Here is a 27,962-nt window from a genome sequence, read left to right on the forward strand (position 1 = left end):
GGCACATGTTATACCGTTGTAGCAGGACGGAGTATTCATTACGGCTGCCACACTACGGCAGCAGACCCAATAGGGTATGGACCAAGGGCAGAGGGGTAAGGCTGGTTTGTGTGCCGGGTGGACGGGTCATGTGGTATGAATGCTCGTACTGAAGTTTTTCTCGCTATAGCAGAGGGAAAACCCCACAAAGGTTCAAGAAGAAATCAAACTCTAGAGGATTACTATTGTAATGCATGATTAGCTACTATAGTTTTACCTTGACAAACGCCAACGCCTGCGTAAGGCGCTATAACATGAACTTCCGGGAAATTTCCGTCAATCGATTCTCCATTTATAATATAAAAAAATTCTAAAAAAGGAGTGTAAACATAAGCAATAACACGTAGAAAAATTGGGATAGCATACCTATCTTGACCCAAAAGGAAAAGGTAAGAGATAAGCACCACAACGGCTGTGACCCTACGAAGCACACAAGTAGATCAAGCATAATCGGGCATTGCTTTTTTAAGGAACTTAATTGGATGAGACTCGATTCCAGGGGCAAGTTTGTCAAATGCAACGTAATTCTCCTCCTTGTCGTAAACATGGCATACCGTCAGTATCGTCTTCATCAAACGCCAATTCCATGTAGCCTCGTTCATATACTGTTAATCACATGGAAAAAAGAAAAAAGAATGAAGATAAATCGTTTTGCTTTCTTATGCCTTTCGAACCTTTTTGACCGCCGCTTTTTGAACAGTTCTGCTTTACATTCAGGTCATATTTGTTTACGGCTAATCACAATAAGAATATGTAGAAGAAAATGATGATATCTACCTTTCCCCAGTTTTCTTGAAGAGACTTGTGAGCTGCACGTAGGTTATAACTTGGAATCCTTGGAGATATGTGGTGTGGTATATGGACATTGATATCATGGCAGAGGGTCTCGATCCTGTTGAGAAAATAATGGATCCGTTATAAAGTCTATGTAAGAACCGTTAATGTCTCAGTTAATTCTTTTTGGATGAACAAACAAATCGGTAAAACACTTTAAGAGTGTGGAACACAAAGAACGAAGAAAGCGCCATCAGAAATATATAGTATCTCCAGTAAAAGCTGACTAAACTGCCTAACCATGTTTGTTTAAAAAATACAATCATGTCAGATTAAAGATCCAAATGACATAACGAAGAATACCATCCGGGGTAATCACAATGCACTGTTCCATTAAGTTGAGCCTGAGCAGCATTCCACTCATCCGCAGTCTTGAAAGGTATATGAGGCGCAGTATGGTGTACCATTGTGAATGTGCTCATCTATAGATCCATGCAAAATTGAAAAACAAAATTCAGAGAAACCTCGATAACCATAAAAATGGTCAAAGCAACAGCAATACATGCTAATTACTGCAATCAAATTAAAGCATAAGGGAATTGGAAGTAGTGTTACCCAAAAGTGATATCCCAAAAATGGCATCAGCCAAAACTTTATCCATCCCAAGATCCCTGCCTTGTACACGATCAATGGCCAGCCAATCCCCATAAACGCAAAAACACAAGCCAAACTTATCTTCACCCTTTTCAATTCACTCGGTCTGAACATGTTCAAATCGAAGTGGACGATCATCCTATCATGAAAGACGAAACCAAGTAAACCTTATACAACATGTTTATTGGATGTACACAAATTAAGAATCCTGACTAAAGATCTCCATTACTTATTTAACAACCGCAAACAAAAGAAAAATCAACAATGTGTGATTCCTTTTTTATAGTTACATACCAATGAGCTATTGACATCCAAGGCCGAAGTGGGCCATATCCATAAATGATTGCCTGGCGAAAAATAGCAGATGAATCAAACTCGTCTTTAGAAACAGGCTGCCAAGCTGTATCCTCCACCAACCTAAAATGATGAGGTAAAAAGAAAAATTCAAGTTAAGAGTTAGAAACATACTTAAAACATGGAAACATTACGCCTATTCAAGAAGTTATGATTTAGAAACACACAGACATGTTTGTTTTTGCATGATGACGATCATGCTTAAACCGCCATGGTTCGTATGGGTATATCAACGGCAGAAAGGCCAGCGTTCCAACGATGTCTTCCAGTAATTTGTTTTTTGAGAATGATTTGTGCGCACAATCATGACCTATAACAAAAAACTTCACAATTTGAAAGGCAAAACGAAAAAGGAATGAGTTGGCTTTAGATATATCATAGTGATCGATTAAAAAAAAAAAAAGAGTGAAGAAAGTTACAAGAACCAATACTATAAAGATAAGTGCTTTGAACAAACCCCAGTAACTGCAGTCCCCGTCCATGCCCAAGCCAGAGGAAGTAGATACCATGGGGCTTTCGAAATCATAAAGAGCCCCAATGCATAGGAAGTTGCAGAAATTAGAACTGACTTCCATGCTTTCACATCATCAATCTCAAACACCTTAAAATACGAAAACAAGAAGAAAACAGTTACATTTGGGATTGTTTACATTTATCAACAAATTGTTAACTGGAATCAATACATTGCAATTGCATAGAAAAAAAAAATGGTGGGTTATACTATATCTTCCACATATACTATGGAAAGAAGATTTCTTTACCTTCTTTTAAACTACCAAATGGAAACTAAATCGAAAAACAAAATGGTTATCAAACGGGCGCTAAATTCACTCATTTGAACAAACTACTGGCAGTCTAACTCACAAAGAATCCCCAGAAAAAAAAATGTCAAAAATCCTAAACAGATGCATCAGGTTAAAAACAAGTTGCATTGGTGGTGTGGCTCTGAGATTAACATTATCCGAAAAGACAATACCTTTTTCGGAAGGGTCTCGATGACATCCTTCAGCGTAACGTTATCCGGAAGTGGCTCTCCAATCCGTTTGAACCCATAACTTTCAGCCAATTGTTTTCTGTACTCGGCACTGTCAGCTTCCGGAGGCGGCGCAACTGGAGCGGCAACCGCCTGCACAACCGCCGTCCAATTTCTACGACTCGAACATTGCTGCCTTTTGATTCCCTTTCGGAGAGCGCCGCCCAATCTCAGATAGCAGATTCGTGAAGAGTAATGGGTCCCGATTCTTTGCCTCTGAATTGGGTTCTGATGGGGTCCCTGCAACCCAAATTTCCAATATTTGAAAAACCAACACTCAAATTTCCAAAATTTGAAAAAACAAGAGTAAAAAGAGAAGATTTGAGCAACTGGGTATCAAAATGTAGAGCTTTACCGTTGTGAGGAACGCAGAATTTGCAAGCCTGCACGCCATTTTTGAACAGAAAGCAATCCCAGCTCACAAGGACCCCCAACACACCAGAGCCGCTTGCTCCCCTTCTGCAAGTGTGAGAGTTGAAGGGTGAAAAGGATAGTCTTTTTTTGGTGGAGAGTTATAAAAGGGACCGCTGCGGGTGCGGCTTGCGTTGCGCTCTGATTCCGCGTGGATAGATTTTCCGCAACTCACTACAACCTCTAGTTGTTATCTGTCACTCGTCGCTCTTCCCGTCGACATAAAAAGTTGATCTTTCCATACAACAATGGTAGTCAATTGGTGTGAAAATTTCGTGCCTAGTGTATAATGATGTATATATTTGTTCTTTTGTTTTTATTGAGCTGCCTAATTTTTAGTACTTAGTGGGGCAGTGTTTGAATTAGTCCCGCTATGAAACAGACAGACGTCTTTTTAATAAGTAATGCATAATATATCTATGTTATTGCAACAAATATAAAAAAATAGTAGTACTAATATTATTATTTGTGGTGCATCTTTTCTTTGACAAACAAAGTATTGTTTGTTAATATTTTTTAATAATGTGTTGATATTATTGTAACCAATGACGAATATCAATGTAGTTATTTGTTCCTTAATAGGACTTTCTAAACATATCATTTATAAACATGCTTGACTAAAAGTACTTTTAAAATGATTGAAAACACTTTTAGAAAAAAATATTTTTGGGTTTCAAAAGCAGTTAAAGTTGTGCTTCTTCCATTAAGCACTTCAAGTACTTTTCTAAGATTCATTTGCGTTCACTAAGGATTGGTTCTAAAAATAAAATGTTTTCAATTATTTTAAAAGTACCTCCAAATGAGCTATAATTAACGTAATTGGACAGGAGTATTAGTGGTAGAACCAAGCATTTAATCATACAACACAAAAATGGCGTCAAGGGTTGGACATATTTGGGCCCAAAATACAAAAATGATGTTATTTAAATACACAAAATTGCCATATTTCTTGATATAAAGCTCATTTGGATATACTTTTAAAATGACTGAAAACGTTTTTAGTGAAAATATTTTTAGAACCAATTCTTAGTAAAAATGCAAGTAAATCCTGAAAAAACACTTAAAGTGCTTCATGGAGAAAGCACATAAATGATACTTCTTGCAGAAAGTACTTTAAAGTGCTTTTGGAACCTAAAAAGATTTTTTCTAAAAACACTTTCAGTCATTTTAAAAACATATCCAAACGAGCTCATACTCTTTAACATACATAACATAACTACCACGCCTTATAATTCATACATAACGATCACGCTTTGTTATTCATACATAACGACCATGCCGACCATGCCGACCACGCCTTGTAATTCATACAATATTTTTCCATGGGACATGTGAAGAATTCGTGTAAAACATTCATGATAGGATTTGTGTGATACATAAAAAAAATTGAATTCCACTTCTCTCTTTTGGACTGAGACTTTTCTTGGGTTCGTGCATTTCCACAAATCCGACTTCCAATAGGCCAACAAGAGAAAACATGGGAAACGATTTTAATATTTTTTGCTTTGTTTGACGGGAATTACTTTTCCTTTCTTCTTTTCTTTTATGCTAAATTTATTAAGTTATGTAGATGCAGAGTGACAAACACACTACTTTACCTAACTTAATTAAGCTTAATTTATAATATTGTGTTGGGACATGACTTCTACATTCTTTCTTGTAATTGTCTAGTCTGGATAAGACAGCTATGGATTCAAATTTTTTCCTCCTTGATCTTGGACAAAATTGTGTCTACAAAACAAATAACACCTTAGGTCAAGGCCAAGAGCCTCACGCGCCCATGATGAATTTTAGGGGGGGGGTGGCTTTGGCAGATGCCAAAGTTAGAATTTTGAAAGAAAAATGTTTGGAGAATTTTGAGAATTTAACAAGAGAATTCGAATTGAGTTTTGGAGAGAATGAGATAGTATTTATAAAAGTGTGGCCGGCCCCTTTAGGAGGAGGAGGAGGATTAGCCACTTGGTTGGTATTTTGGGTGAGGTCCATGATTTGTAGCTAATTAGGAATAATTGAATAATAAATCAATTAATTAGCTAATCAATAGAATAATTCCCTAATTGATTAGCTAATTAATATAATAAAAGAGGAATGATTTGGAGTTACCTTGTGGAAAGGATTTGATGAGGATGGATGAAATAGGTTTTGAATTATTACCTATTTTGGGCACTTTTGACTTGGTTGAGGGATGATTGCCCACTGCTTGCGCGTAGGAATCCTGGTGTGCTTTAAGGGTAATTTTGTCATTTTCATCCAAAAATCCACATGGCACCTTGTGATTATTTTTGGCTCCACAACAGCAACATAGGACATAAGTAGAGGTGGCAAATCAATACATTAGTTTGATTTCACATTTACACCTACCAATCTCACTCTGATATTATGGTGATATCAAGTTAAACGGGTCGTAAAGAGTACCCATTAACAACCTAGTAGGTTGATTTACCACCTCTAGACATAAGATTATGATGTTTTAAGATTAATCCAAGCATGCTCCATGGAACAATTCTCAGTAACAAATTTGCAAGAATCTAATCACGCCATATGCGACTATGGTGTTGGACATTCTCTCGCGCCCACTCCAAAGAGTGCACCCTACTAAAATGTTCATTTTTTTTTCAATATGCAACTGAATAAGCGGTGAAGGATACTATCGATTTTTTACTTGAAAGATGATTAAGAAAATTAACGATCCGATTAGAATTTATAACATATATACAATAAAAGTTCGTTAATCACAATTGAGTGGCCAAAAACGTACATCTTTCGGCGGAGTTTTGATGTTTTGCATTGATCATTGATCAATAATCATGTCAATTCCTTCAGAAGAAGAATAATATGAGGTCATGGTCGCACTTGTTACAGATTTTGGTCCCACACCAGCCGGCTAAGGACGCCATCTTCCCATCAACCAAATTAAATGACATTCTCAATGGCCTTTTGTTCTGGGACTGAGTCAAGGACCTGTCCAGACCTGAAAGGATTATCCATCTTGTGCCGTAACATTGAGATGCTCTCACCTCGAATTTAATATCTGACAATATTTGAGCACATTATTAGTAATTTCGGAGCGTTTTTAAGTTCTCATAAAACAGTTTTAGCTCTTACAGACAGAATCACAAACACGTCTCGAATATCATTTCTCCCACAAGTAGAAAAGAAAAAAAACCAGTGCTTACAGAACAATGGCAATTCGCTATCTTTTCCTGTTCATCTTCGCACTTCTGCACAAACCTCACAAGATTAATTCAAGTAAGCATGTTTTCTACAGTTAATTTCTTTTCCTAATCCATCAGTTAATCCATTTGACAGAGTTTAATTAGTCTGTTTTTTTCTTTTCGTTTTCTTGACCAGGTGCTTGCACATTGGATTTTACCAGGTTCCCTTACGAAGCGCAAAGCGAGTGCTTTGACATGGATGCCGCAGCTTCTTCGTGTTGCAGCTCTGCCCTCCAATCTCTCTTCCAAGCAATGACTCTAAAATCTAGCCAATCCAGATCCGTATTCCTCGAGTTTTTGGAAGCTCAGAATTGTACCAACATGTTCGAAAATCTTCACAACAGGATCAATCTTAACAAATGTGAGCTCCAAGACTTTATCTCCTCTTCAACACGGGGCCTGTGTTCGAACAATGTGGATCAAATTATTGATCTTATTGGGGTTGAAACGTATAACGAGTTACGCTTCAATTGTAAGGACTTATCTAGCAGGAATCACAGCGATGAAGTGTGTTTCGATTGCGTTGTTTCTTACAGGAAAACCTTGCAAGCTCTAAAGGAAAGAAATAGATTAAGTGACAAAGGGTGTGCTGAAGCTCTACTTGTTAGTCTAGCTAGCTCAGATGTTCAATCCCCAAACTTTGTTCAGGGAACTTTTTCGTGTTTGTGGAACGAGATTCGTAAGATTTCTATATCGATCCATATATTCGTTAGATTTCTTGGACCACAAGGTTTCTCTTATACTTGATTTTTCCCAGACTGATGATCCTGTTCTTGTGTTTCTGCAGAGTCTCCATGGCCTACACAAAAAAGTCCAAACAAAGCCTATATCTTGGGATCCAAGAAACTCCTTGCTATAGTGATCGTGGCAGTGGTGCTGGTGATTTTAACTCCGATTCTTTATAAGATTACCAGGAAGCAACTAAAATATGCAAGCGAAAAAGATATCGAAATCCTATCCGGTGAGCATTCTGTTAAAATTAATTAGCCTCTTAAATCCAAGGATTAACAAATTAAGAAGTGAATGGCTACTCATATATTTCGTTGTTGCACGCGGTCATATGTAGTCTCCAAGAAGACAACAGAGGATGAATTAGTGAGTTTCTTCAACTGCTCCGGTCTTTACATATTCTCACGAGATGAAGTGCTGAAAGCTACCAACTATTTTGACGATTTAAACTTAATTGGAGAGACAAAACTTGGTATGAATTATGATCAGTATTATGATGCTAATCATGATTAAATATTTTGATTTAGTACACTCAAATATTGGGTTGAGGTTGAAACTCACAGATCCTTTCAGGAAAATGCTATGTTGGAATAATGCCGAGTGGAATGCCAACGGTGATTAAGAAACTAAACCAGGGGATTAGGGTTCCGAGTTTTGGGAATGAGGCGTGCCGGAAAGCGAAGATTAGGCATCCTAACCTGGTGAGCACTTTGGGGTATTGTGACAAAGGAGAACAATGTCTTGTTTACGAGCACTGCGTAAATGGTAGCCTAGCAGGCTGGCTATTTGGTAAGACTAATCAGTGTACTTTGTGCCGTATATCTGCATAACCATATGCAGTAATTAAACACTAATTAGGATTTAGCAGGTAATGGAGCAGGTAATGTGAAGGCACCAATCTTGACATGGGAACGTCGAATGCAGATATCGATTGGGGTTGCTCGTGGATTATGTTTCCTCCATGCTAATCCCTTGGACAAAATGGTTCATGGAGATGTAAAGGTAAATAATTAATTTTGGTTTAGACTTTAAACACCATTAAAGAAACTAATTACTATTACTAACCATTGAATGACTGTCAGGTAGCAAACATATTTCTGACTGAGAAACTTGAAGCCAAGATCATAGACTCCGACTTGTCAAGCTTCAAGCCACATGAAAGAAAAGGGTTGCGAACCATCAAAACAGACGTTTTCGATTTCGGGTTTCTTCTGCTCCAAGTTTTGACAGGAAAGAAGGCAAAATCACTAATTGAGGAGGTTTGCTCTAATCCTAATTTCATCTAGAAACTACATACAGTCTAGAAATTCTTTGTGCATGACGTTAAGGGCCGAATTTTGTTGGCTTGAGATGGTTGAATGACCAAAACACAAAACCTTGTGATTAATGGCTGACCTGAACATCTAGTTAGCAGCCATTGAAGTCGATGTGGAGAGTTTGAAATCTGCGGGAAGCAACTTTGAACGCCTATGGTCTTCTACAAAGCACCCACCCTTATCAACTCATTCAATGAAGTCTGTATGTTGTGTCGTAGGGTTTGCAGGGACTACTACGATTGTATAGCTTTTAGGGTTTTTACTTTTGTCCATTAAAGAGAATTCATCACAGCCATTTAACCTCGTTTAGAAATGTTTTTAACATGGATGAAAATGCTTTTGATGAAAATGTTTTTGAAACCAATTCTTAGTGAAAATGCAAGTGAATCTTGGAAAAGCAATTGAAGTGCTTTCTGTAAGAAGCACATAGGAAGCACTTTAAGCAACAAGTGCTTTAGCAATCCAAAAATATTTTCACTAAAAGCGTTTTTAGTCATTTTCAAACAGTTTTAAATAAGTCTACGTTATCATATCAAGACGTTAATGACATTAACTTGCCCTTTTAAGACACAACGGTGATTTCATGTAAGCATGGTATTAGACCCTAATTACATTCTTATTGATTTGTAGGATCATTTTAAGGTTGATTTATGTTGGAATTCAAATCCAACCTTAATGTTAGAATTCAAATCCAACAAATTGTGGTTCCATTAGGTGTCTGTTTAACAAATAACGGACGTTCTATTGTAACCTAATTGATACGTGTCATATGTGTTGCAAATTTATGCAGGCAAGAGATGCAATAATGAAAGGAGCAAGTATAAGTGCCATGGCGGATCCACGGTTAAATGGGGCTTATGTTGCCTCTGAATTTCGAAATGTCTTGGCCATAGCCGTTCGATGCACGGCTCCGAATGAAGGGGAAAGACCATATATGGAAGAGGTTGTAAGGAAACTTGAAGAAACACAGAATTTAGTTTGAAGGATTGAAACGTATTTTAGGCACATTAAAATTTTCTTTTTTTTTCCGTTATTTTGGCAAAAAAGAAGAAAATTTGATGCAACCAGTCAATAAGTGGATATGCGGAGTTGTATTTTTCTTTATACCATGTATTTCAAAATCTTGGTACGAAAATGTAACAGGCGCTAATATAATACTCTTGAATCTTTTGTTAAGGCTTCCGCTTTAGTGTAATGAAATTAGATAAACATGATCACTTGTAAAATTTGTCACGTGATCAAAGATGTGGACACATATAGTAGTTTAAAACTAGTGATACCCAATAATTTCATGTTTGAGATGAATCTTTAGATAAGGGCTTTTCGTATCACGTTTCATTCTACCCACATAAGGGATATCTCAACATTCGAAGAGCAACTTGCATAGCACGAGTAGATCGTCACCATTGTTATGATGCGTTTGACACTAGTCTTGTTGAATTACCAATATGAAACACCAAAATTCTTTTTCTCCATTCGAAACTACATAGCGAACATGAATGACATTGTACTTGTGCCATATATACATTCAAGTCCACTATTATGGGCCTAGAATAATCAGTTCAGTCCAACAACACAAGATAGCCCAAGTTGGCGCCAAGCCCATCTATATAATTGCTTGCTGTTATACATATCCAAAAAGAAGGAAAATGACCTTCGTCGGATTTCTTTTACTAGGAATTCTATAGATTTTATGATAGTGATCGTTCATTGTACATCGTATAATTAAAAATTATTTTAAATTAAATATAAATAGTACCTAATTAAAATTGACAGCACAAAATCCAGAAAAAGTATCCTCGATCATTTTCCCAAAAAGAAAAGGAAAAAGTAGTAGGGAGCCACGTTGACGGATAGAAATGTATACACGTCGAGCAGTGGTGGTGTCCACGTCATTAGAAGCTGACAGTGCCAAGTCGGTTGGTGTGAAATCCCAGCAGCTTGCTGAAGGAAAGATACGAATCGCCTAACAGAAAAAAAGAAAAAGTTGCAACGAACCACATCATCCATCACACTCTTCGTCGTCGTCTTCTTCGACAATCCAATCCGCAGCAAAAAAATCAAACCATCCAAAAAATCGACACAAAATCCGAATTGAAATTCGTTCTTTTCTCAGAATCCGACTGCATTACCGTCCAGAATTCGTTTTCGCTACACCAAAATCCTCGTTTCTATCACAAATTTAATTTCTGCATTATATAGATATATATATATATATATATATATATGTGCGTGTGTGTATATGGACATGCATGCGATTGATCGGCGATTGTAGATTGGGAGGGAGAGATTGGGAATAGGAGGCGTGTTTAGGAAGCAGAGATGGCGTTGCTGCGCAAACTGTTCTATCGTAAGCCCCCTGATGGACTCTTCGAGATCTGCGAGCGAGTTTACGGTGCGCCTTTCTTCCTTGATTTCTTCGGTTTCTGATCCTGCAGCTTTCGAATTTTTATTTTTTTTCACATGTGAACATGATAGAAATTCTGTGATGCCACTCCAATTTTGATCTTATATATATATAGTCCTGCTTACATTGTGTTGTGTGCTTAATTCAATTGAGTATGAATTCCGAATTTAGGTACAATAGCTCGGTTTTCTGTTAATTTGTAAAGTTAATTAGCGTAACTGTAACATCATGTAATTGAACCTGGCATTTTTTCATGTCCTACTCGGTTTTATACTCCACTCAATGGGCGACCCCAAGCCAACGACCCCCCCCCCGGGGCAAAGTGGGATCGGGGAAACGTCTATGGCACGCAGCCTTACCCTTGCTTTGCTTTCCACAACTCGATAGGAATGATAAAGATAAAAGTAAATTCTGTAGTTTTGGCTCTTAGCCAGTATTTGTTCAAAGCAGTTGAGTCGAAATTTGATACATTTAGGTACGAATTCATTATTGTCCATTAATATAGAAGCAACATCTTGGCTAGAAAACTTTCAAAATATTTGTAATTATGAATTTGGTGAAATTGGATGATTAATGAACAGTGTTTATGTGGTGCCGATGTCTAAAATGATTGAATGCAGATGAATGTTCAGATTGCTAGAAAATTGTAAGGAGAAATATTGGATTGTCTTTTAAATAGTTGTGTTTATGACCCATCTGTAAGCAGCTGTTTTTAGTCCATTGTTTAATGTCTGATTTTTGTGTCGATACAGTTTTTGATTGCTGCTTCACTACCGATGCATGGAAGGAAGAAAACTATAAGGTTTACATAGGTGGGATAGTTGGTCAACTCCAAGATCACTTGCCAGATGCTTCATTCTTGGTGTTCAATTTCCATGATGGTGTGGCACAAAGCCAGATGGCCAGCATTTTGTCCGAGTATGATATGACCATTATGGATTACCCGCGGCACTTTGAAGGTTGTCCGGTGCTCACACTAGAGCTGATCCATCACTTTCTGAGATCAAGTGAAAGTTGGTTATCGCTTGGACAGAATAACGTGCTGTTGATGCACTGCGAACGTGGAGGTTGGCCTGTTTTGGCTTTCATGCTGTCTGCTCTCTTGATTTACCATAAACAGTATAGTGGCGAGCAGAGGACGTTGGACATGGTTTACAGGCAGGCTCCTTCTGAGCTTTTGCATTTATTATCACCGCTAAATCCAATCCCTTCTCAACTGAGGTATCTCCAGTATGTGACGAGGAGAAATGTAGCCTTGGAATGGCCTCCTCTGGATCGAGCGCTTACCTTGGAGTGCATCATTTTCAGATTTGTTCCTAACTTTGATGGGCAGGGTGGTTGCCGTCCTATTTTCCGCATATATGGACAGGACCCTTTTCTTGCTAATGATAAAACTCCAAAAGTCTTATTCTCAACTCCAAAGAAAGGAAAACCCATACGGGCTTACAAGCAGGTGATTTTATACTCTTTTGGTCTTACAGTTTGATTTCTCTGTATATTTTTTCTATACTGAGACAGGTTTATATACTCATTTAAACGGTTATTGCTGATCCAAATGACCATTGACTATAGGTTCATCATTCCCGTCTCAACTTGAAATATCTACTTGTAGACTTACTTTAACTGCACTGTCTTTCTTTTGTTCTCATTTGTTTTGGCATGGTGTTATTCGTATCTTATATACGCCAAACATATGTTGATTTCAACTGAAGATGCTTTGCTTGGTTGGATGGCCTAATCTTTATCTTATTTACCCTTCAACTACACTGCAGGTAGAATGTGAACTGGTTAAAATTGACATTAATTGCCATATTCAAGGTGATGTTGTGGTCGAGTGCATTAGCCTACATGATGACTTGGAACGTGAGGAGATGATGTTCCGTGTCATGTTCAATACAGCTTTTATTAGGTCTAACATTTTGATGCTCAACCGTGATGAAATTGACATGTTGTGGGATGCTAAGGAACAATTTCCAAAGGACTTCAGAGTAGAGGTGTATCTCTGCTTCTTTTGATTACATGTTTCTATTTTGTGTGTTTCTTTTCTGACATATTCCTTGGTTACGATATGTTTTAAGATCCTTTTTTCAGAGATGGATGCTGTCACATCCATCATCCTGGGTGGCATGTCATGCTTTGAGGACAAGGAGGGCCTTCCGATGGAAGCATTTGCTCAAGTTCAAGAGATCTTTAACTACGTGGATTGGTTAGACCCCAAGTCAGATGCCACACTCAATGTGCTACAACAAGCATCAAATATTATCCAAGAAAAATTAAACAGTGATTCTCCACGGAGTACTGGGAATGACTCGCAGGAAACAAGTCCAGGAAAGACCCCAAAGAAAAAGAACCTTCTCTCCTCTGATGACATGCAATCTGTGGCCTCACCCAGGCAATCTCATGATACCAGTGTGAGTAAACAGCAAGCTAAACCCCAAGATATCCCAGCTACACCTCAGCCACCCAATCAAGGTGATTCAGTATCCCAGCATATTCCCCAACCTTCTCATTCAACCACAATGGGAGCATTTGCTCAAGTTCAAGAGATCTTTAACCATGCTGCCTCACCTATGCAGTCCCCAGATTCCACTGTGAGTAAACAGGAAGCTAAACCTTCAAAGACTGCACTTCAGCCACCCGATCAACATGATTCTGTGAGCCAGAAGGCGCCCCAACCTTCTAAGTCAACCCCAATGGAAGCGAAATCTCAAGACATTCATACTGCACTTCAGCCAACCAGTAAGCGGGATTCAGTGAGCCAGAGGATCCCCCAACCTTCTCAGTCAACCCTGATGGACACTAAACCACAAGACATCCATACTGCGACTAAACAAGAAGCCAAACCTCATGATATTCGTACTGTGATTAAACAGGAAGCCAACCCTCAAGACATTCATGCTGCAATTCAGCCACCCAATATATGTAATTCAGTGAGCCAGCAGAGGCCTGAACCTTCTCAATCAACACCAATGGAAGCAGCTAAACCTCAAGACAATCTTACTGTGAAGAAACACGAAGCTAAACCTCAAGAAATTCCTACTGTGAAGAAACAGGAAGCTAAACCTCAAGACATTCCTACTGTGAAGAAACAGGAAGCTAGACCTCAAGACATTCCTACTACACTTCAGCCATCCGATAAACTCGATTTGGTAAGCCAGAAGATACCACAACCTTCTCAGTCATCGCCGATGGAAGCATTCAGTCAAGTTCAAGAGATCTTTAGCCATGCAGCCTCACCTATGCAGTATCCAGATACCAGTACGAGTAAACAGGAAGGTAAACCTAATGATATTCATGCTGTAGAAGTTAAAAGTTATCCAGTTGTACCATCAACATCTCCACCTCCGCCTCCACCTCCACCTTCCAAGTGTACTTCGGCTAAAACAACTTTTCCTTCTCCTCCCACACCGCAACTTCTGCCGCCTGATGTTTTAGTTTCAAAACCTGAAGACTCATCACTTCTTGAAGAGACTAAAAACTATTCATCGGATGGAGCCCAACAATCAACCACTAGTCATCCAGCTGCCTCTGGGATGCCAACCTCAAGTACCATTTCTGGAAAGGTGTTACCTAAAGCACCCACTCCACGTTCTGAGGTTGCTTCATCAACCCGGCCTCCTCCAACTCCTCCAACTCCCCCACCACCTCCTCCAGCACCGCCTTTGAAAGAGAACCATGCTGACAGCTCAAGACCTCCGCCCCCTCCCCCTCCTCCTGGACCTCCTCCACCTCCTCCTCTTCACTCAGGGCAAGCTGGAGGCACTATAATCTCGTCCCCAGTTCCACCACCACCTACTGCTCCCACTTCTTCCACCAAACATGGAGCTCCTTCTGCCCCACCTCCTCCACCTCCTCTTGGTAAAGGAGGTTCTAAGCCGGGTAACCCTCCGCCACCACCTATTACTTCCCCTGGTGGTGCAAAAGGACGCCTACTACGTACCATAAGTTCAAAAAATAATAATTCAAAAAAACTGAAGCCGTTGCACTGGTTAAAATTGTCAAGAGCGGTTCAGGGAAGCTTATGGGCTGAGGCACAAAAATCTGATGAAGAGGCCAAGTATGATTTAACTTGCTACGAGAGAAGAGAAAGAATTGTTTCATGTATAGATCTTCCAGCCTTTAACATTATTTCTTTTTAATATTGAGACAGGGCTCCTGAGATTGACATGTCAGAGCTTGAGACTCTTTTCTCAGTGGCAGCTCCGGCCCCGGATAAGGGTAGGAAGTCAGCTGGACATGGTTCGGTTGCCCCTAAATCTGAAAAAGTACAACTGGTAATTGTAATTTCAACTCTCAGTTAATGCACAACACAATTGCTCTTGAGGATTTGTTACTTGACGTGGTTTGTGTTCATTGTTATATTTCATAGTTTAATGCACTATCATGAATGAGGGATATGTGTTTGATTTCTTTCTCTACTTATTCATTAAAGTATACATCTAATTGGCTTTTTATTTGTTTACTGCAGATTGACCACAGGCGAGCATACAACTGTGAAATCATGCTCTCAAAGGTGAAGGTTCCGTTGAATGAATTAATGGTACGCTTGATCCTAATTCCACAAGTTTATCTGCTTTTGTCAACCTTCTTTTCAGTATTAATCCCAATAGAATATGAGGTTTTCTGTAATATTGACAGGATTCAGTACTTGCGCTGGAGGATACAGCATTAGATGTTGACCAGGTAGAGAACCTCATAAAGTTTTGCCCAACGAAAGAGGAGATGGAACTACTTAAGGTAAGTCTTTAGCTGAAGATGGAAGGTTTAGGTAAATCTTTCTAGTATACGTAATCTCATTTATTTTGTGTTCAGGGCTACACTGGAGAAAAGGAGAAGTTAGGAAAATGTGAACAGGTTTGCAGGATGTCCTGTGTAAATGTTTGTTAATTATATAATGTATTTTCCATTCCTTTATACATGGGGATTCATTTATTAATTTTTGAATGTTGGCGGCAGTTCCTCTTAGAGTTGATGAAGGTACCTCGAGTAGAATCTAAGCTCAGAGTTTTCTCATTCAAAATACAGTTCTCTTCCCAGGTAAACTAGCATATGTAATTACTTATCAGCTTAGCTGTAATATTGTTTGGGCTTTATATTAAGACTTGCTGGTGGCACCATGTAGGTCTCTGATCTTAGAAATAGCCTGAATGTAGTGAACTCTGCAGCAGAAGAGGCAAGTTATTCCTTCTTTTTTTCTCTTAATCTTTGATGGTCACTATTCAAGGATTATCGAAATATTTATTTATCTTACAACCTGTTCTCCTTATCAGATCAGAAATTCTGGCAAATTGAAAAGAATCATGCAGACGATTCTTTCATTAGGAAATGCTTTGAACCAGGGGACAGCTCGGGGTAAGCTCAAATTAATTTCGATTTCAAAGCTTAGCAATGTAAAATATCGCAATGTCAAGCACATAGTTCAACACTTTGTCTGTATGCGGTCTGAAATGAATTCATATTTCATGTGTTCCTTCTACATTGTCCTTAGAAACCTTTCATGTCATACACGCAACAGATTTTATGCTGCTAATTTGTGCTCATATTACCACTCCTTCTAACTGAGCCTAATAGTTGATATTGTATTTAGGCTCTGCTATTGGATTTAGGTTGGATAGCCTTCTTAAACTGATTGAGACTCGCGCACGGAACAACAAGATGACTCTCATGCACTATCTTTGTAAGGTACATTTTGCTGCTTATTCCCTATGGACTATCATTGTAATCCAATTGAACTCCAACTCTTATTTGTTTGTATTTGTTTGAATCTACTTAATATGCATGTCTGGTTAGTCATGGTCTTTCTTGATACGCCATAGGTACTCGTTGACCAACTACGGGAGGTTCTAGATTTCTCTAAAGACCTGGGCAACTTAGAACCTGCAGCAAGGGTATTCTTTTTGTGTCTGGTCCATAATCTTCGGGAATTATTTGGCATCTATTGATTAACATCTTTGATGCGTTGCAGATACAATTGAAATTTTTGGCGGAGGAAATGCAAGCTCTGAGTAAAGGATTGGAGAAAGTTGTACAGGAATTATCCACCTCTGAAAATGACGGTCCTATATCAGAAAAATTCCGTAAGGTATGGATGATGCCATTAAAATGACAAAGGCAATATGCATGCCATAAAGACTGATTTAACTACCAAAAGAGTCTATGGTGAGCACTCGCGCCTTGACTAATAGTTTCTCTTTTGACCTTTAGATTCTAAAGGAGTTCCTCCGTTTCGCTGAAGGTGAAGTGAGGACTTTGGCCTCATTGTATTCTACCGTAGTAAGTCTTGGTCCGATGAGTACTGTTTCAAGGTTTCGTAATGTTGGATAAGTATTATTAACACAGAGCGGCATGATACAGGGTAGAAATGTAGACGCATTGATCCTTTATTTCGGAGAAGATCCCGCTAAGTGCCCTTTTGAACAAGGTACTCATTTAAGATTTGACCTTGTGTTTAGGACCTTCTATTCTGTTAGCGGTTGTTCACTGTTGTTCACAACTCTCAACATGAGCCCTTCATAACCGGACCGACCATCTTCCTTCATAGTGTTTGTGGTTTGCTTAGTCGGCGGTTTACACAGCTCTGATTGGTTTAATCGCGGGCTACCTGTCTAACCATATCAATTTTCTGCTGCAGTTGTTACAACCTTGCTCAACTTTGTCAGAATGTTCAACAAAGCTCATGATGAAAACTGCAAGCAAAGTGAGAACGAAATGAAGAAAGCGGCAGAAAGTGAGAAGCTTAAGATGGGCGCTTCGAAGGAATCCGAACGATTGTTGCGTACTCCGATCCAGAGCAGCAACGTCAAATAATTGGGTTTCTAAATCCGGCGCGTTCATCATCGTGGACGGAAAAATATAACATGAACACAGGTTTGAGCAGAAAGGTTTCTTTGTCGTTTTCTCATTTTCCCCTTTACAAGGCTAAATGGAAAAAGTTTTGGTATTTAATGCGCGGGATTAGAATGTAAATTAGCGTAGTTTGTACTTGTTTCGCAGATGTAGGCCTAGAATTATGAATCGACAAAACGTGACGCTGCAAGGCCGATTTTGTCCTCCGGTCCGGCATGCATATGCGCTTCCTAAACTTTTTTTATGGCGCGATGAAAGTTGAGGTTTCATTATAAAATTAATTGACAATGTAATGATTTGCTCAATTAATTATAAGCACATGCGATGTGGAATTGATAGGGTGCAGGATAACCTGCTCTAATAACATGAAAAGGTTGATGTTCTACTATAGAATCAACTGGCAATATAAGTAGTAGTTCAATTAGCTTATAAGCACATGTAATGTAAGATTCTTTCTTTTTCCGACGTAGAATTGATATTCTTGACATGATAGAGGTCCAAGGCAATACTTCAGTAGGGAACTTGTGCGACGTTAGATTGCAGCAGTTTCTTTCATTACTATAAATAAATGAAGGAATTTTGTGATAGTTCCTTCAGTTTTCTTAAAATTTTGTATGTTTAATTTACACTTTTGAAATGTGTGTTGGACTAGTTGGTCGAGCTTTCCGCCCTCTTGCATGGTCGTACTCAAGTTTGAATCCCTCTGCACTCACTGTAATCGTTCTTAATATTTTAGTTTCCCTTTTAATACCAAGAAACGATGGGGTGACCTCTCTGATTTGTGTTCGATCCACCTATATTAAACTAACACTAGTTTGTTGGAGTTGGTCGCTGCTGTTTTGTATAATCATACTTAAAACGAATTTTATCAAACTCTGGCCTCTTAGCATAGCTCATGAAACGACTACAATTACGTCGCAAACTAATTATTTGTGGACAATATTTTACTTTGCGAAATATAATACTCTAACTACGGTGGAATTTCGAGTCATTTGCCGAGCAGTTGAAGTAATTATATAATGATATGTGATGTTCCATCTTATGTTTCAGACACATTGAAATCTCTTGAGATTTCTCTCGTCATGAATAATGATGTGAGAATCCGTTCTAACTTCTAATAGCTAAAGCATCAGTGTGGATTGCGACATTTGATTCATAACTTCAATAAGCTAACCACTTTATGTTTTTTTTTTCTTCTCATTTTTGTTGGTCACTTTCTGGTTTAAGGATTGAACCAATATACCTACCATACTACAAAGAGTGACATGACTTGGTTCTCACGTTTTTCTGACATTAAGTTTTATCGTTGCAACGAAAATGAAAGCAACAAAGTCTTACGAGAGTAACTGCCTATTAATATTTGTGTTTCGATTCCACTAAAAAACTACAACACTCGCTCATAAAAACAACTAGTGCGACATCCTCAATCATTTATGAAATTTAAACTCAAAACTAATAGTCAAAATGTAGGTAGGGTAGAGAGAGTCTTGATCAACAAAATGAGACCATTGTGGACCAAAAATACTTGCCCGGTCAAAACTACATAGTATAAAAATAAAAATGTAGATATTGTATCCGTCGTTGGCACGTGCGGTTTTAGCTGTACCATCCCCGACAGCATGTCTTGTGAGGTGTGTGCGTGTGTGGAGTCCGAGCAAATCACGTGCCCGCAACGTTACAAAGATGCAGGGGATTGATTCCTTCTTCTCTTTCAATCCCAATATTTACATTTTGTTTTTCTATTTTTTAACTCTATTTTTTTCTGTGCCACCAAATCCCCGTAGACTGCAACGACGTCCATCCCCTTGAGATAAGATTTTTATCAGATCATTTTTGTGAAGATCTTGAAATTTTTTTAATTATATTCTTTCATTGTATATCGTGTGATAAAAATAATTTTAAATTATATTATTTAAAATTGAACATAATCATTATCTGACGAAAACTGATCGTACGATGTACGACGAACGAACATGATTAAAGAATCTTCGGGATCCTCACAAAAAGGACCTGGTGAGGATCCTATCTCCATCTCCCTCCTCTCCAACTATTTAAATACATATTTTTCACAAATTACTGTTCACAAAACAAAGTCGATTATTAACATTCAAAATTAGCAAGCCAACGAGTTTGTAATTCAGTTAATTATTTGAATTTTCGAGTTTAATTTTTCTCTTGTCACTTAGTTGCACAACATTTGAATTTTTGAGTTCACTTTATCCTCTTTTACCGCAATTGGTTAAAATATTCGTCATTGCATCTAAAATCTCGAGTTTGATTTTCCGCTCCTTGCACGACACAGAAAGTCTCGAATTCAACTCTCCACTCTTGTACTTTTACCTAATTAAAAATAATAATAAAATAGGAAATTAAATGGGTGTGTGTCGGTGGTCTTTTTTTATCCTTTTTCTCATCCCTTGTCTTTGTCTTTGGACCCGGCGGTGGCGGGTGAGAGTTTGTTGGGAACATTACGTGTCGCGGCCTGAGTGGAGCATTACGTATCATTTGGACTCACACGCCGATTCCTAAAATTGTGGTGGGCCCACGACGAAAATGATCAATGTTATTTCCTACCCTACCCCAGTAATCAAATGAATTAACTAAAATTTAATTAGTTATTATTTTTTTTAATGAAGTTTTTTTTTTTTGGTCAAATTTAATGAAGTTAATTAGTTATTCTTCAAAAAAATAATAATATATATATATATATATATGATTAAGATAACCGACGTATTTATTTTAAATAAATGCTAATGAGATTCTCTTAAAATTGGATCTCTACTACACTCCGTCGTCTTATTTTTTAGCACAATTCTCAGGATAACATATTAAAATATATTGCTAAATACATGAGATGACGGATATTCCATGAAGAGTCTCATTTGCATTTATCCTATTTAAAAAGTTATGAGTTAAGCTGAGCCTAACAACATGGGCTTGTAATTAAGCAGGGCATTAAGATGATTGATGGAAGTGGAGTTCGACCTAGGTGGGTAAAAGTGTTAGAAATCTATTCACAAACCATGTCACTTAGTACTATGATTTAGTGATATTTCCCTTAAGTGAGAGGTCTTAGGTTCGATTCTCGCCAAAGACGAATTTAAACCACGTTATTGCTAGTCCATTGTGAGGCTAGCTCACCCCCTCTTCTTAGTGTAGAAAATATCGTTTGTTAGAAGAAAAAAAAAACTATAAGTTGAGGAAAAAAAAGGAGTATGAAATTAAAATAATCTTTGAATTATAATTTTTTCAGGTACTGGATTTAATTACAAACAATTCATTTAGATGTTTTGTGCTTTTGTTGGTGTTGGATTCCATATGAGCATCAATCAGTCAGAAGCCAAATATCATTGGATGGCCTTCTCCTTTCAAATTATTATTAGTTATTATTTTAGATAAAAATTAATTTGCATATCCCTTGTTGTCATTACCTCTGCCAAAGTGGAATCAAGATTCTAAATCCATGTAGCACTTTAATTAAGTTCCCACCAAATATATAATTATGGTAAATGTGGCTTAAGCAATAATAATAAAGCATTATGTATTACTTTTTCTATATTCATGTAGTGGGTCAACTGATTAGGTTTTTTAGGTAGCTAACACCCTTAATTATGGCCATTATAAATAGTAAATACTGCACAATGTTGGTTTACATTGATTAAAATGTGAATCTATTTTATTCTTTTTGTTTGTCAAACGATAGATTTTGTTAGATTAAATGTTAGATTAGCCACCGACTAGATTCAAATCCACATCGTTATGCAAGGGCTTAACTCCTTTCTACCACTGTGGTAAATGACACTTGAGCGAGACTGTTTTATTCTCAATGCAAATCAATGTAGAATATCGTTTGTAATAAAAAAAAAACTGAACTCAAATAACGACAAAATACATGTAATTTACATGTTTAAGAACATTTTATATCGCATCTGAAGTTTTGTTTTCGTATTCTCCGTCTTCAACATCACTTGATAGTCGTACCACAGATGTCATCGTCCTTGCAACTGACAATGTATGAAGCTTCCTCACTTTAGCATCCCCTTTTGCCCTATTTTATCCGAATTAAGAGGAAAAAGAAGAAAATTAAAAGAGAAAAAAAACAGAATGCGCCATAATTTACTAGGCACAAATAAACATCATCATCTACAACAAAGCACAAAAGCAAAAGAAAAGTTTTAAAGTTTCTGCCACTCTTTCGGCATTGGATGTGTCATGTGTGGAGGAGCTTGGGCAAATTATAGAGACCAACTATAAATTATACGATCATATAGATATCGTAACGTCTTACACTAATGATATAATTTTATTCAAAAAAAATATAAAACTTCAAACATATCAATATATTACTAGCACGAAACACTGCAACTGTAGCATATAGGTCATCCTCGAAATTAGAGGCTTTGATGATTGCATAAAACTATTGCCACCACCATATGCTTCCAAAGTCCACCTCTCTCTCTCTCTCTCTCTCTCTCTCTCTCTAAGATTAGGATGTAGGGAGCAAGAGTCACCATTTGCATGTGAGTGTTGTGAGAGCAATGACTTTTGGTTGCCTCGGTCACAGTGTCCATAAAGATCCTCCAATCCATAAGAAAAGCTACCTAAGCAGGCTTTAATAAGGGAATCAAACACTCCCCCGAAAAGGAACAGAAGAAATTATCCTTAACACAACCCCTAATCATTCATCCCCACCAATTTTTATCCCTCGCCTTTTCACTTTACATATCACTCTCCTCACATTCAACTCTCCTACAATTATCGCATTTACGGTATTTTAAATCGTTCATGCACTGTTATGTTAAAAAGTTTAAATATATAACGGTGTACATAGAATCATAACATCATCGCTATTTTATTTTTGACACGAAAACTTTTTGTGTTCGATTATCAGTGTCAGTGAATTCTCCGGCCCATAAAATAGTGGCATCCAGTTTTTTGTGACTAGGTCGGACAGTTCATTTGATCCTGACGAAGACGACAGATGTAGGTAAATTTCTTTGCACATTCAGACGTTATTAATCTAGGAAACAAGAAAAGGAAAACAAACAGAGAAAGAAGAAAAAGGAGGAATCCGGTGGGTCAGTGACCGGCGCCTTACAAGATACGACTAATTAACAGCAAAATCTAGTACTCGGTGCGTTTGCTGTCTCAATTGCTTCCCAAAGGCATAGAGATCCAAATGCCTCACGCCCCACCAACCGCCATTTCTTCTGCTTAAAGCTTTCCATGGCCCATTTTACTACTCATCATTGCTAGCTAAAAGCACAGGATTAATTACCGAGATAAAAGGCAATGGACGTGGGAAGAAGGAAGAGCAGTGTGGTTGCAGGCTCAGTGTGGGAGAGCAGAATGAAGGTTGATCAAGTTAAAGGCGGGGTTAAGGTCTTCAATGGCGATCAGGACAATGCCGAGGAGACTAGTACTAATGGGGTTACTGCTGCAACTCGCGCGAGGTTGAAGAGAGCTCCAGCTGGCGGAGGCAGTGCGGCGAGTTCTGGCAAGAGAAAGACCTGGAAATCTGAGACGTTTGAAGGTTTGGAGAAGAACCCAAATCAGATTTCGAAAGGGAAAACAGAGTCCGTGAAGAATTCGGATGAACAGTGCAAGGAGCTGAGCGCATCTGCTGATGGAATCAGGAAGAGCCCAGCTCAGCTGAGGAGGCTTAGATCTGAGGGAACCAAAGAGATTGGTGTTTCTGCTGAGAAAAATGAGAGAAGCCCAATTGGGATTAGGAAGCCGAGACGTGAATTACTGAAAAGTTCTAGTGATTTGGGTGAGGGAACTGAGAGGAATTCGATTCAGCTGAGGAAGGTGAAATCGGAGTCGAGCAGGGGAAATGATGACGCTTCAGGGAGTGCAATTCAATCGGAAAAGGCGAAATCGGAGCTGAATAAGGCCTCCGATGAATCTGATAAGGAAATCGAATCGGTTGAATCGGAGTCGAGCAGGGGAATTGATGACGCTTCAGGGAGTGCAATTCAATCGGAAAAGGCGAAATCGGAGCCGAATAAGGCCTCCGATGAATCTGATAAGGAAATCGAATCGGTTGATGTGTCTGTTAAGGAGATTGAGGAGAACCCAGTTGAGAATTCTGAGATTGGAGACGATGGATCTGATGAGAATTGCAAGGAGTTCGGTGTGTGCGAAGAAATGGTCGTGAAATCGAGCGGTGGGAGCAATGCCGCTGTTCTCAAATCTGATGATGATCGTAATGGGACTGAGGACAATGACGGAGATGACGGCGGAGATGAATCCGAGGAGGAGGTGGACGAGGAAATTGAGGTTGAAATCGAAAAGAAGAGTGTTGACATCAAGGAAGTCAATGCAGCACCAGAAGAGAAACCAACAGCACCAGAAGAGAAACCAGCGGCCAAGATTGTGAAAGAAGGAGAGAAGGTGGTGAAAGTCAATGAGGTGAAGAAGCCGGCCGGACCGGTCAGAACCGGTCCGGCGCTTCTCCAACTTGAGCGCAGAGAAGTGAAAAAGCTTCTTCAGAAGCCACCGGAATCCATTTCCTTGAACTTGAAGAAATCACCACCTCCTGTTATAAAACGGGCAACTGTTTTTTCAAGGGTCCCCAAACATAATTACACTTCATGTAAGTTTCTTGATGCTTGTCATCCTTCCGCACTAATCTTCTCTGTATCGTTCCAATTTATCATTCTTTCTTGAGAGAACTCTCAATTTGGATATTGCTATTTTAGTGATTTGGGTTTTGTTGGGATTGCTTCTTGGTACTAATCTTGATTTTTTTTTTATCATTTAGTTTCAGCTTCAAATGAGCGCCACAGCAAATTCCCAGAAACACACAGCAGATTGCAAAGTCTAGGTGAGTTTTAATTCCTAATTTATTTCTTACTCTACGGAGAAGGGATTCGAACTTTGGTGTAATCGGGAGAGCATAGCGAACCTAACCAACCGGCCTAATTCACGTCTATTTTCATTGTTTTATTTTCTTAGTGGATTTGATTATGTGGAAAGATATATCAAGATCAGTTTTTGTGTTTGGAATCGGAACATTTGTGATACTATCATCCTCCTACACAAAGGATATTAACATCAGGTCGGTTAAATCCTCAACAAAATAAATTAACAAAAAAAATTAAATTCTGCATTTCCTTCCTCTAAATCTAATTAATCTTACTTAATCCTTATTCCTGCAGCTTTATTTCTGTAATATCCTATCTTGGGCTTCTTTATCTGGCTGCCATCTTCCTCTTTAAGTCCATTATTTGCAGGTAATTTACTTTTCACTTTTATACGCATGCTAAGATTATTATTATTTTTTTTTTACCACCCTTTTGGTTTAATTTGGAAAATTAATATTTCAGGGGAGTTTTAGAAGTAGATAATACAAATTATGTAGTGGGTGAGCAAGAAGCAATTTGGTTGGTAAAACTGGTTCTGCCTTACTTGAATGAGTTCCTGCTGAAGCTCAAAGCTTTGTTCTCTGGTGATCCTACCACCACAATTAAGGTGCTTTTTTTATTTTTCTTCCTTCCTTTTATTTATTTGTTTATCTATTTTTATTTCTGATAATGTTGATACAAAAGGATGGTGATATATATTGTATATTTTGCAGTTGGCAGTGCTGCTTTTCGTTTTGGCCAGGTGTGGCAGCTCCGTTACCATTTGGACCATGTGCAAAGTGGGTAAGTCCCAATTTTTGTTCTCTCGTTATAAGTTGAGCTAGGTCAGTTGGTTAGGATAGTCATGTTGTTTTATTTAACTTACGTTTAAATCTTTTTCCTCACACATTAGACTAGTTTATAATATGTTAAAGGTGAGCTAGGTCAGTCGGTTTGGATAGTTCATGCCGCCCCTTTACGCTTACGTTCAAATCTTCCTCTTCACATATTAGAATAGATTAAAATATGAGAATTGTTATTGGCACTCTAAAAATCTCATTCTACACTCCAAACTTTTTATATTTGGAAAGAAAAATACATTTGTGAGGAGTGTAAAATGAGATTTTTGGAGTGTCATTAACACTTTCCTAAAATATCACTTTATAGTGATAACAATGGATTAGCATGGAAACTGAGTTTTTTCTTAAGTTTACATTTTACAATTTGATCAATGGTAATGCTACTCACGCATCTCTTTTTACTTTATACAAACCGTTATTAATGTTGGTCAATTGATCTTATTTAATTCATTTAATCCGACAACTAAAAATTAAGATAAATGTGTAAGAAATAAAAATAGATGTTTAGATAATCCACCCTTAAATCAAAGGGAACACCAAAGTGAATGAACTAGGAGAAGGCTGTGTTCTGTTTTTACTGTCATTTTTGAATCCGGATTCCCTTTGTGAGGATTATGAGGATTTGTAAATCATGTTCGTTAATCGTACATCGTGCGGTTAGAAATTATTTTAAATATTTTATTTAAAATTAAACACAAACAATATTTGACAAAAACTGACCACACGATATATAATGAACAGACAAGATTCATAAATCTCCAAGATTTTCACTAAAAGAATTCGGAGAGGATACTGTTGGGTCATTTTCACCCCATAAGTGCAGCCAAAACAGAGAGACACGTGTGAAAAATTCTCTGAAACTCAAGACTTCTGAAATTTATTTTAACTTTTTCACTTACGCTGTGGACTTGGTTGTGCAACATGGCAGGCTTTTTCGGAGTTTTCACCGTACCCAAACTCTGCTCTTTGTATTCTGCCCAGATAACTGTCTACGGTAAATTTCATTCAATCCTCCAATTATTACCCTTGTGTTCCTTTTTGTCAACTTATTTTTACTCCATGCATATATTACTACGTCACGCACTTCTTCTACGATATTCGCACCGGCATTTTGATCCATCTCACATTGCATACACGAACATATTATGTCCAATAAATTTGTAGTAAACTCGGAAGAAGTATGTAACCGGCTGTATATCTTTTTACGACACATCTAAAAATCTTCTTATATAAACTCATCTACCCTTTAAAATTATAACGGATTTATATCCGTTAGTTTGATGATGGTCCCCCACTCTCCCCAGCGTGGAATTGATTGGTCCCCACTCCCCCACGTTAATGAAAACGATATCCATAATGGTAAGGTCCCACACAATAGGTCTATGAATTAACATTATTGTAAGGTCCCATGAACGACTAAAAGTTGAAGCAAATAATGGGCTTCAATCCTTATGGGCCCAACCGTGTTGGATTTATGCTCTAAGCCCATTGGGTCTGTTATAGCTTTCGCTATATTAATATTTAAATGAAGAAGTGATTTCCACACGTACTGACATATATTTTTTCTTATATTCACGATTGTTTATTTATGGCTGTTGGTTTGAATTAATCAAGGGAGAGTACATTGTAGTATCATAAATATGTTTCCAACTATAATTGTAAAGCATATGCGTGCTTGTTCCTTTTGACTCAAGTTTCGAATCTCCTTCTCTGAACGTATTTTCGGAAGAGAGCTATAATTTTATAGAGCCTTCACAAGCTCAATATGTCCTAACAATGTATACTTTGGTATTGACGTTATCAGCTAAATTTTGGGTTCGGCGATTTCGGGATGCATGGGAGTCATGCACTCACAAGAAACCATTGACCATTGCCGTTTTTCTACTGGTTTGGAACCTCTCTTCTGTCGTCGCTCGAATTTGGGCAGGTATGTTAAACAAGTCCCAACGCTTCTACGCGTAGTGTCTATCATTTTTTCTAGTAATTGCAAAATCACAGTGGCTCTCCCTCTCCATTGTTTACGATATAATTATAAAACCGAACAACGTTTTTGCAGCGTTTATATTGCTCGTGGCCTTCCGGTACTATCAGCAGAAATTGGTGGCGGAGGAGTGGGCGGAAGAATCAGATGATACCGCTGCAGGAGGAGGAGGAGCTCAGGAAACCTGGGAACAAGAAGGAGGACAAAGACAAGGGCATGTGGATATTACCAAAGAAAAGAAAGGATTCTAGACTCTAGGGTTATACATATTATATACCATATCTTGTGCCCAAATCAAGTTTTTTAAGTCTGTTTTATCCTGGTTTACTGTAGATAGCTAAATATCTTTGATTAGGGACACTGTTTAATCCCAGTTTGTGACCAATAATTACTTCACTTAATGTACTTTGTAGCTCTTACGAATATATATAGGGAAATAAATGAAAAGTTTGTTTTTCGTCCGCTTCTCTTATTATCCATTGGTGTTATTGGTGG

At 38.1% G+C, this 27,962-nt stretch overlaps 4 protein-coding genes across 4 annotated transcripts; 3 read left to right on the forward strand and 1 right to left on the reverse strand.

Moving 5' to 3' along the window:
- Positions 1–299: 299 nt before the first annotated feature.
- LOC137741623 (omega-6 fatty acid desaturase, chloroplastic) lies at positions 300–3,481 on the reverse strand. Its single transcript, XM_068481322.1, has 9 exons — positions 3,210–3,481; positions 2,798–3,094; positions 2,279–2,422; positions 1,993–2,144; positions 1,762–1,884; positions 1,429–1,606; positions 1,177–1,295; positions 817–931; positions 300–644 (listed from the first exon to the last, which is right to left on the reverse strand). The coding sequence occupies exons 1-9, from the start codon at positions 3,246–3,248 to the stop codon at positions 480–482; spliced, it is 1,332 nt and encodes a 443-aa protein (XP_068337423.1). The 5' UTR covers positions 3,249–3,481; the 3' UTR covers positions 300–479.
- Positions 3,482–6,447: 2,966 nt separating this feature from the next.
- LOC137738063 (uncharacterized) lies at positions 6,448–9,507 on the forward strand. Its single transcript, XM_068477700.1, has 7 exons — positions 6,448–6,514; positions 6,617–7,159; positions 7,268–7,359; positions 7,773–7,910; positions 8,068–8,211; positions 8,292–8,468; positions 9,316–9,507. Exons 1-7 carry the CDS (start codon positions 6,448–6,450, stop codon positions 9,505–9,507), a joined length of 1,353 nt encoding a protein of 450 aa, XP_068333801.1.
- A 997-nt stretch (positions 9,508–10,504) lies between these two features.
- LOC137716220 (formin-like protein 13) lies at positions 10,505–18,485 on the forward strand. Its single transcript, XM_068455649.1, has 17 exons — positions 10,505–10,920; positions 11,685–12,385; positions 12,705–12,926; positions 13,011–14,989; positions 15,083–15,206; positions 15,401–15,472; positions 15,571–15,669; positions 15,745–15,786; positions 15,889–15,969; positions 16,055–16,105; positions 16,203–16,284; positions 16,520–16,614; positions 16,749–16,820; positions 16,898–17,014; positions 17,137–17,205; positions 17,287–17,353; positions 17,564–18,485. The coding sequence occupies exons 1-17, from the start codon at positions 10,848–10,850 to the stop codon at positions 17,737–17,739; spliced, it is 4,122 nt and encodes a 1,373-aa protein (XP_068311750.1). The 5' UTR covers positions 10,505–10,847; the 3' UTR covers positions 17,740–18,485.
- Positions 18,486–22,609: 4,124 nt separating this feature from the next.
- On the forward strand, positions 22,610–27,924 carry LOC137712520 (reticulon-like protein B21). Its single transcript, XM_068451597.1, has 9 exons — positions 22,610–24,376; positions 24,545–24,607; positions 24,739–24,841; positions 24,942–25,016; positions 25,110–25,254; positions 25,361–25,430; positions 26,415–26,480; positions 27,291–27,413; positions 27,543–27,924. The coding sequence occupies exons 1-9, from the start codon at positions 23,071–23,073 to the stop codon at positions 27,716–27,718; spliced, it is 2,127 nt and encodes a 708-aa protein (XP_068307698.1). The 5' UTR covers positions 22,610–23,070; the 3' UTR covers positions 27,719–27,924.
- The last annotated feature ends 38 nt before the right edge of the window (positions 27,925–27,962 follow it).

Source organism: Pyrus communis, chromosome 1 (assembly GCF_963583255.1).
Source record: "Pyrus communis chromosome 1, drPyrComm1.1, whole genome shotgun sequence".
NCBI classification, from domain to species: Eukaryota; Viridiplantae; Streptophyta; class Magnoliopsida; order Rosales; family Rosaceae; genus Pyrus; species Pyrus communis.

Coding starts and splice junctions, on each gene's coding strand:
- LOC137741623 (XM_068481322.1), bottom strand. CDS start 3,248: ATGGCGTGCAGGCTTGCAAATTCTGCGTTCCTCACAACG. Junction 2,423..2,797: donor TCGAGACCCTTCCGAAAAAG/GTATTGTCTTTT, acceptor TCGTATTTTAAG/GTGTTTGAGATTGATGATGT. Junction 1,607..1,761: donor TGGATGTCAATAGCTCATTG/GTATGTAACTAT, acceptor CTTTCATGATAG/GATGATCGTCCACTTCGATT.
- LOC137738063 (XM_068477700.1), top strand. CDS start 6,448: ATGGCAATTCGCTATCTTTTCCTGTTCATCTTCGCACTTCTGCACAAA. Junction 6,515..6,616: donor ACCTCACAAGATTAATTCAA/GTAAGCATGTTT, acceptor TTTCTTGACCAG/GTGCTTGCACATTGGATTTT. Junction 8,212..8,291: donor TGGTTCATGGAGATGTAAAG/GTAAATAATTAA, acceptor AATGACTGTCAG/GTAGCAAACATATTTCTGAC.
- LOC137716220 (XM_068455649.1), top strand. CDS start 10,848: ATGGCGTTGCTGCGCAAACTGTTCTATCGTAAGCCCCCTGATGGACTC. Junction 15,473..15,570: donor TTCCGTTGAATGAATTAATG/GTACGCTTGATC, acceptor TAATATTGACAG/GATTCAGTACTTGCGCTGGA. Junction 16,106..16,202: donor TGAACTCTGCAGCAGAAGAG/GCAAGTTATTCC, acceptor TCTCCTTATCAG/ATCAGAAATTCTGGCAAATT.
- LOC137712520 (XM_068451597.1), top strand. CDS start 23,071: ATGGACGTGGGAAGAAGGAAGAGCAGTGTGGTTGCAGGCTCAGTGTGG. Junction 24,608..24,738: donor CAGCAGATTGCAAAGTCTAG/GTGAGTTTTAAT, acceptor TTATTTTCTTAG/TGGATTTGATTATGTGGAAA. Junction 25,255..25,360: donor ATCCTACCACCACAATTAAG/GTGCTTTTTTTA, acceptor TATATTTTGCAG/TTGGCAGTGCTGCTTTTCGT.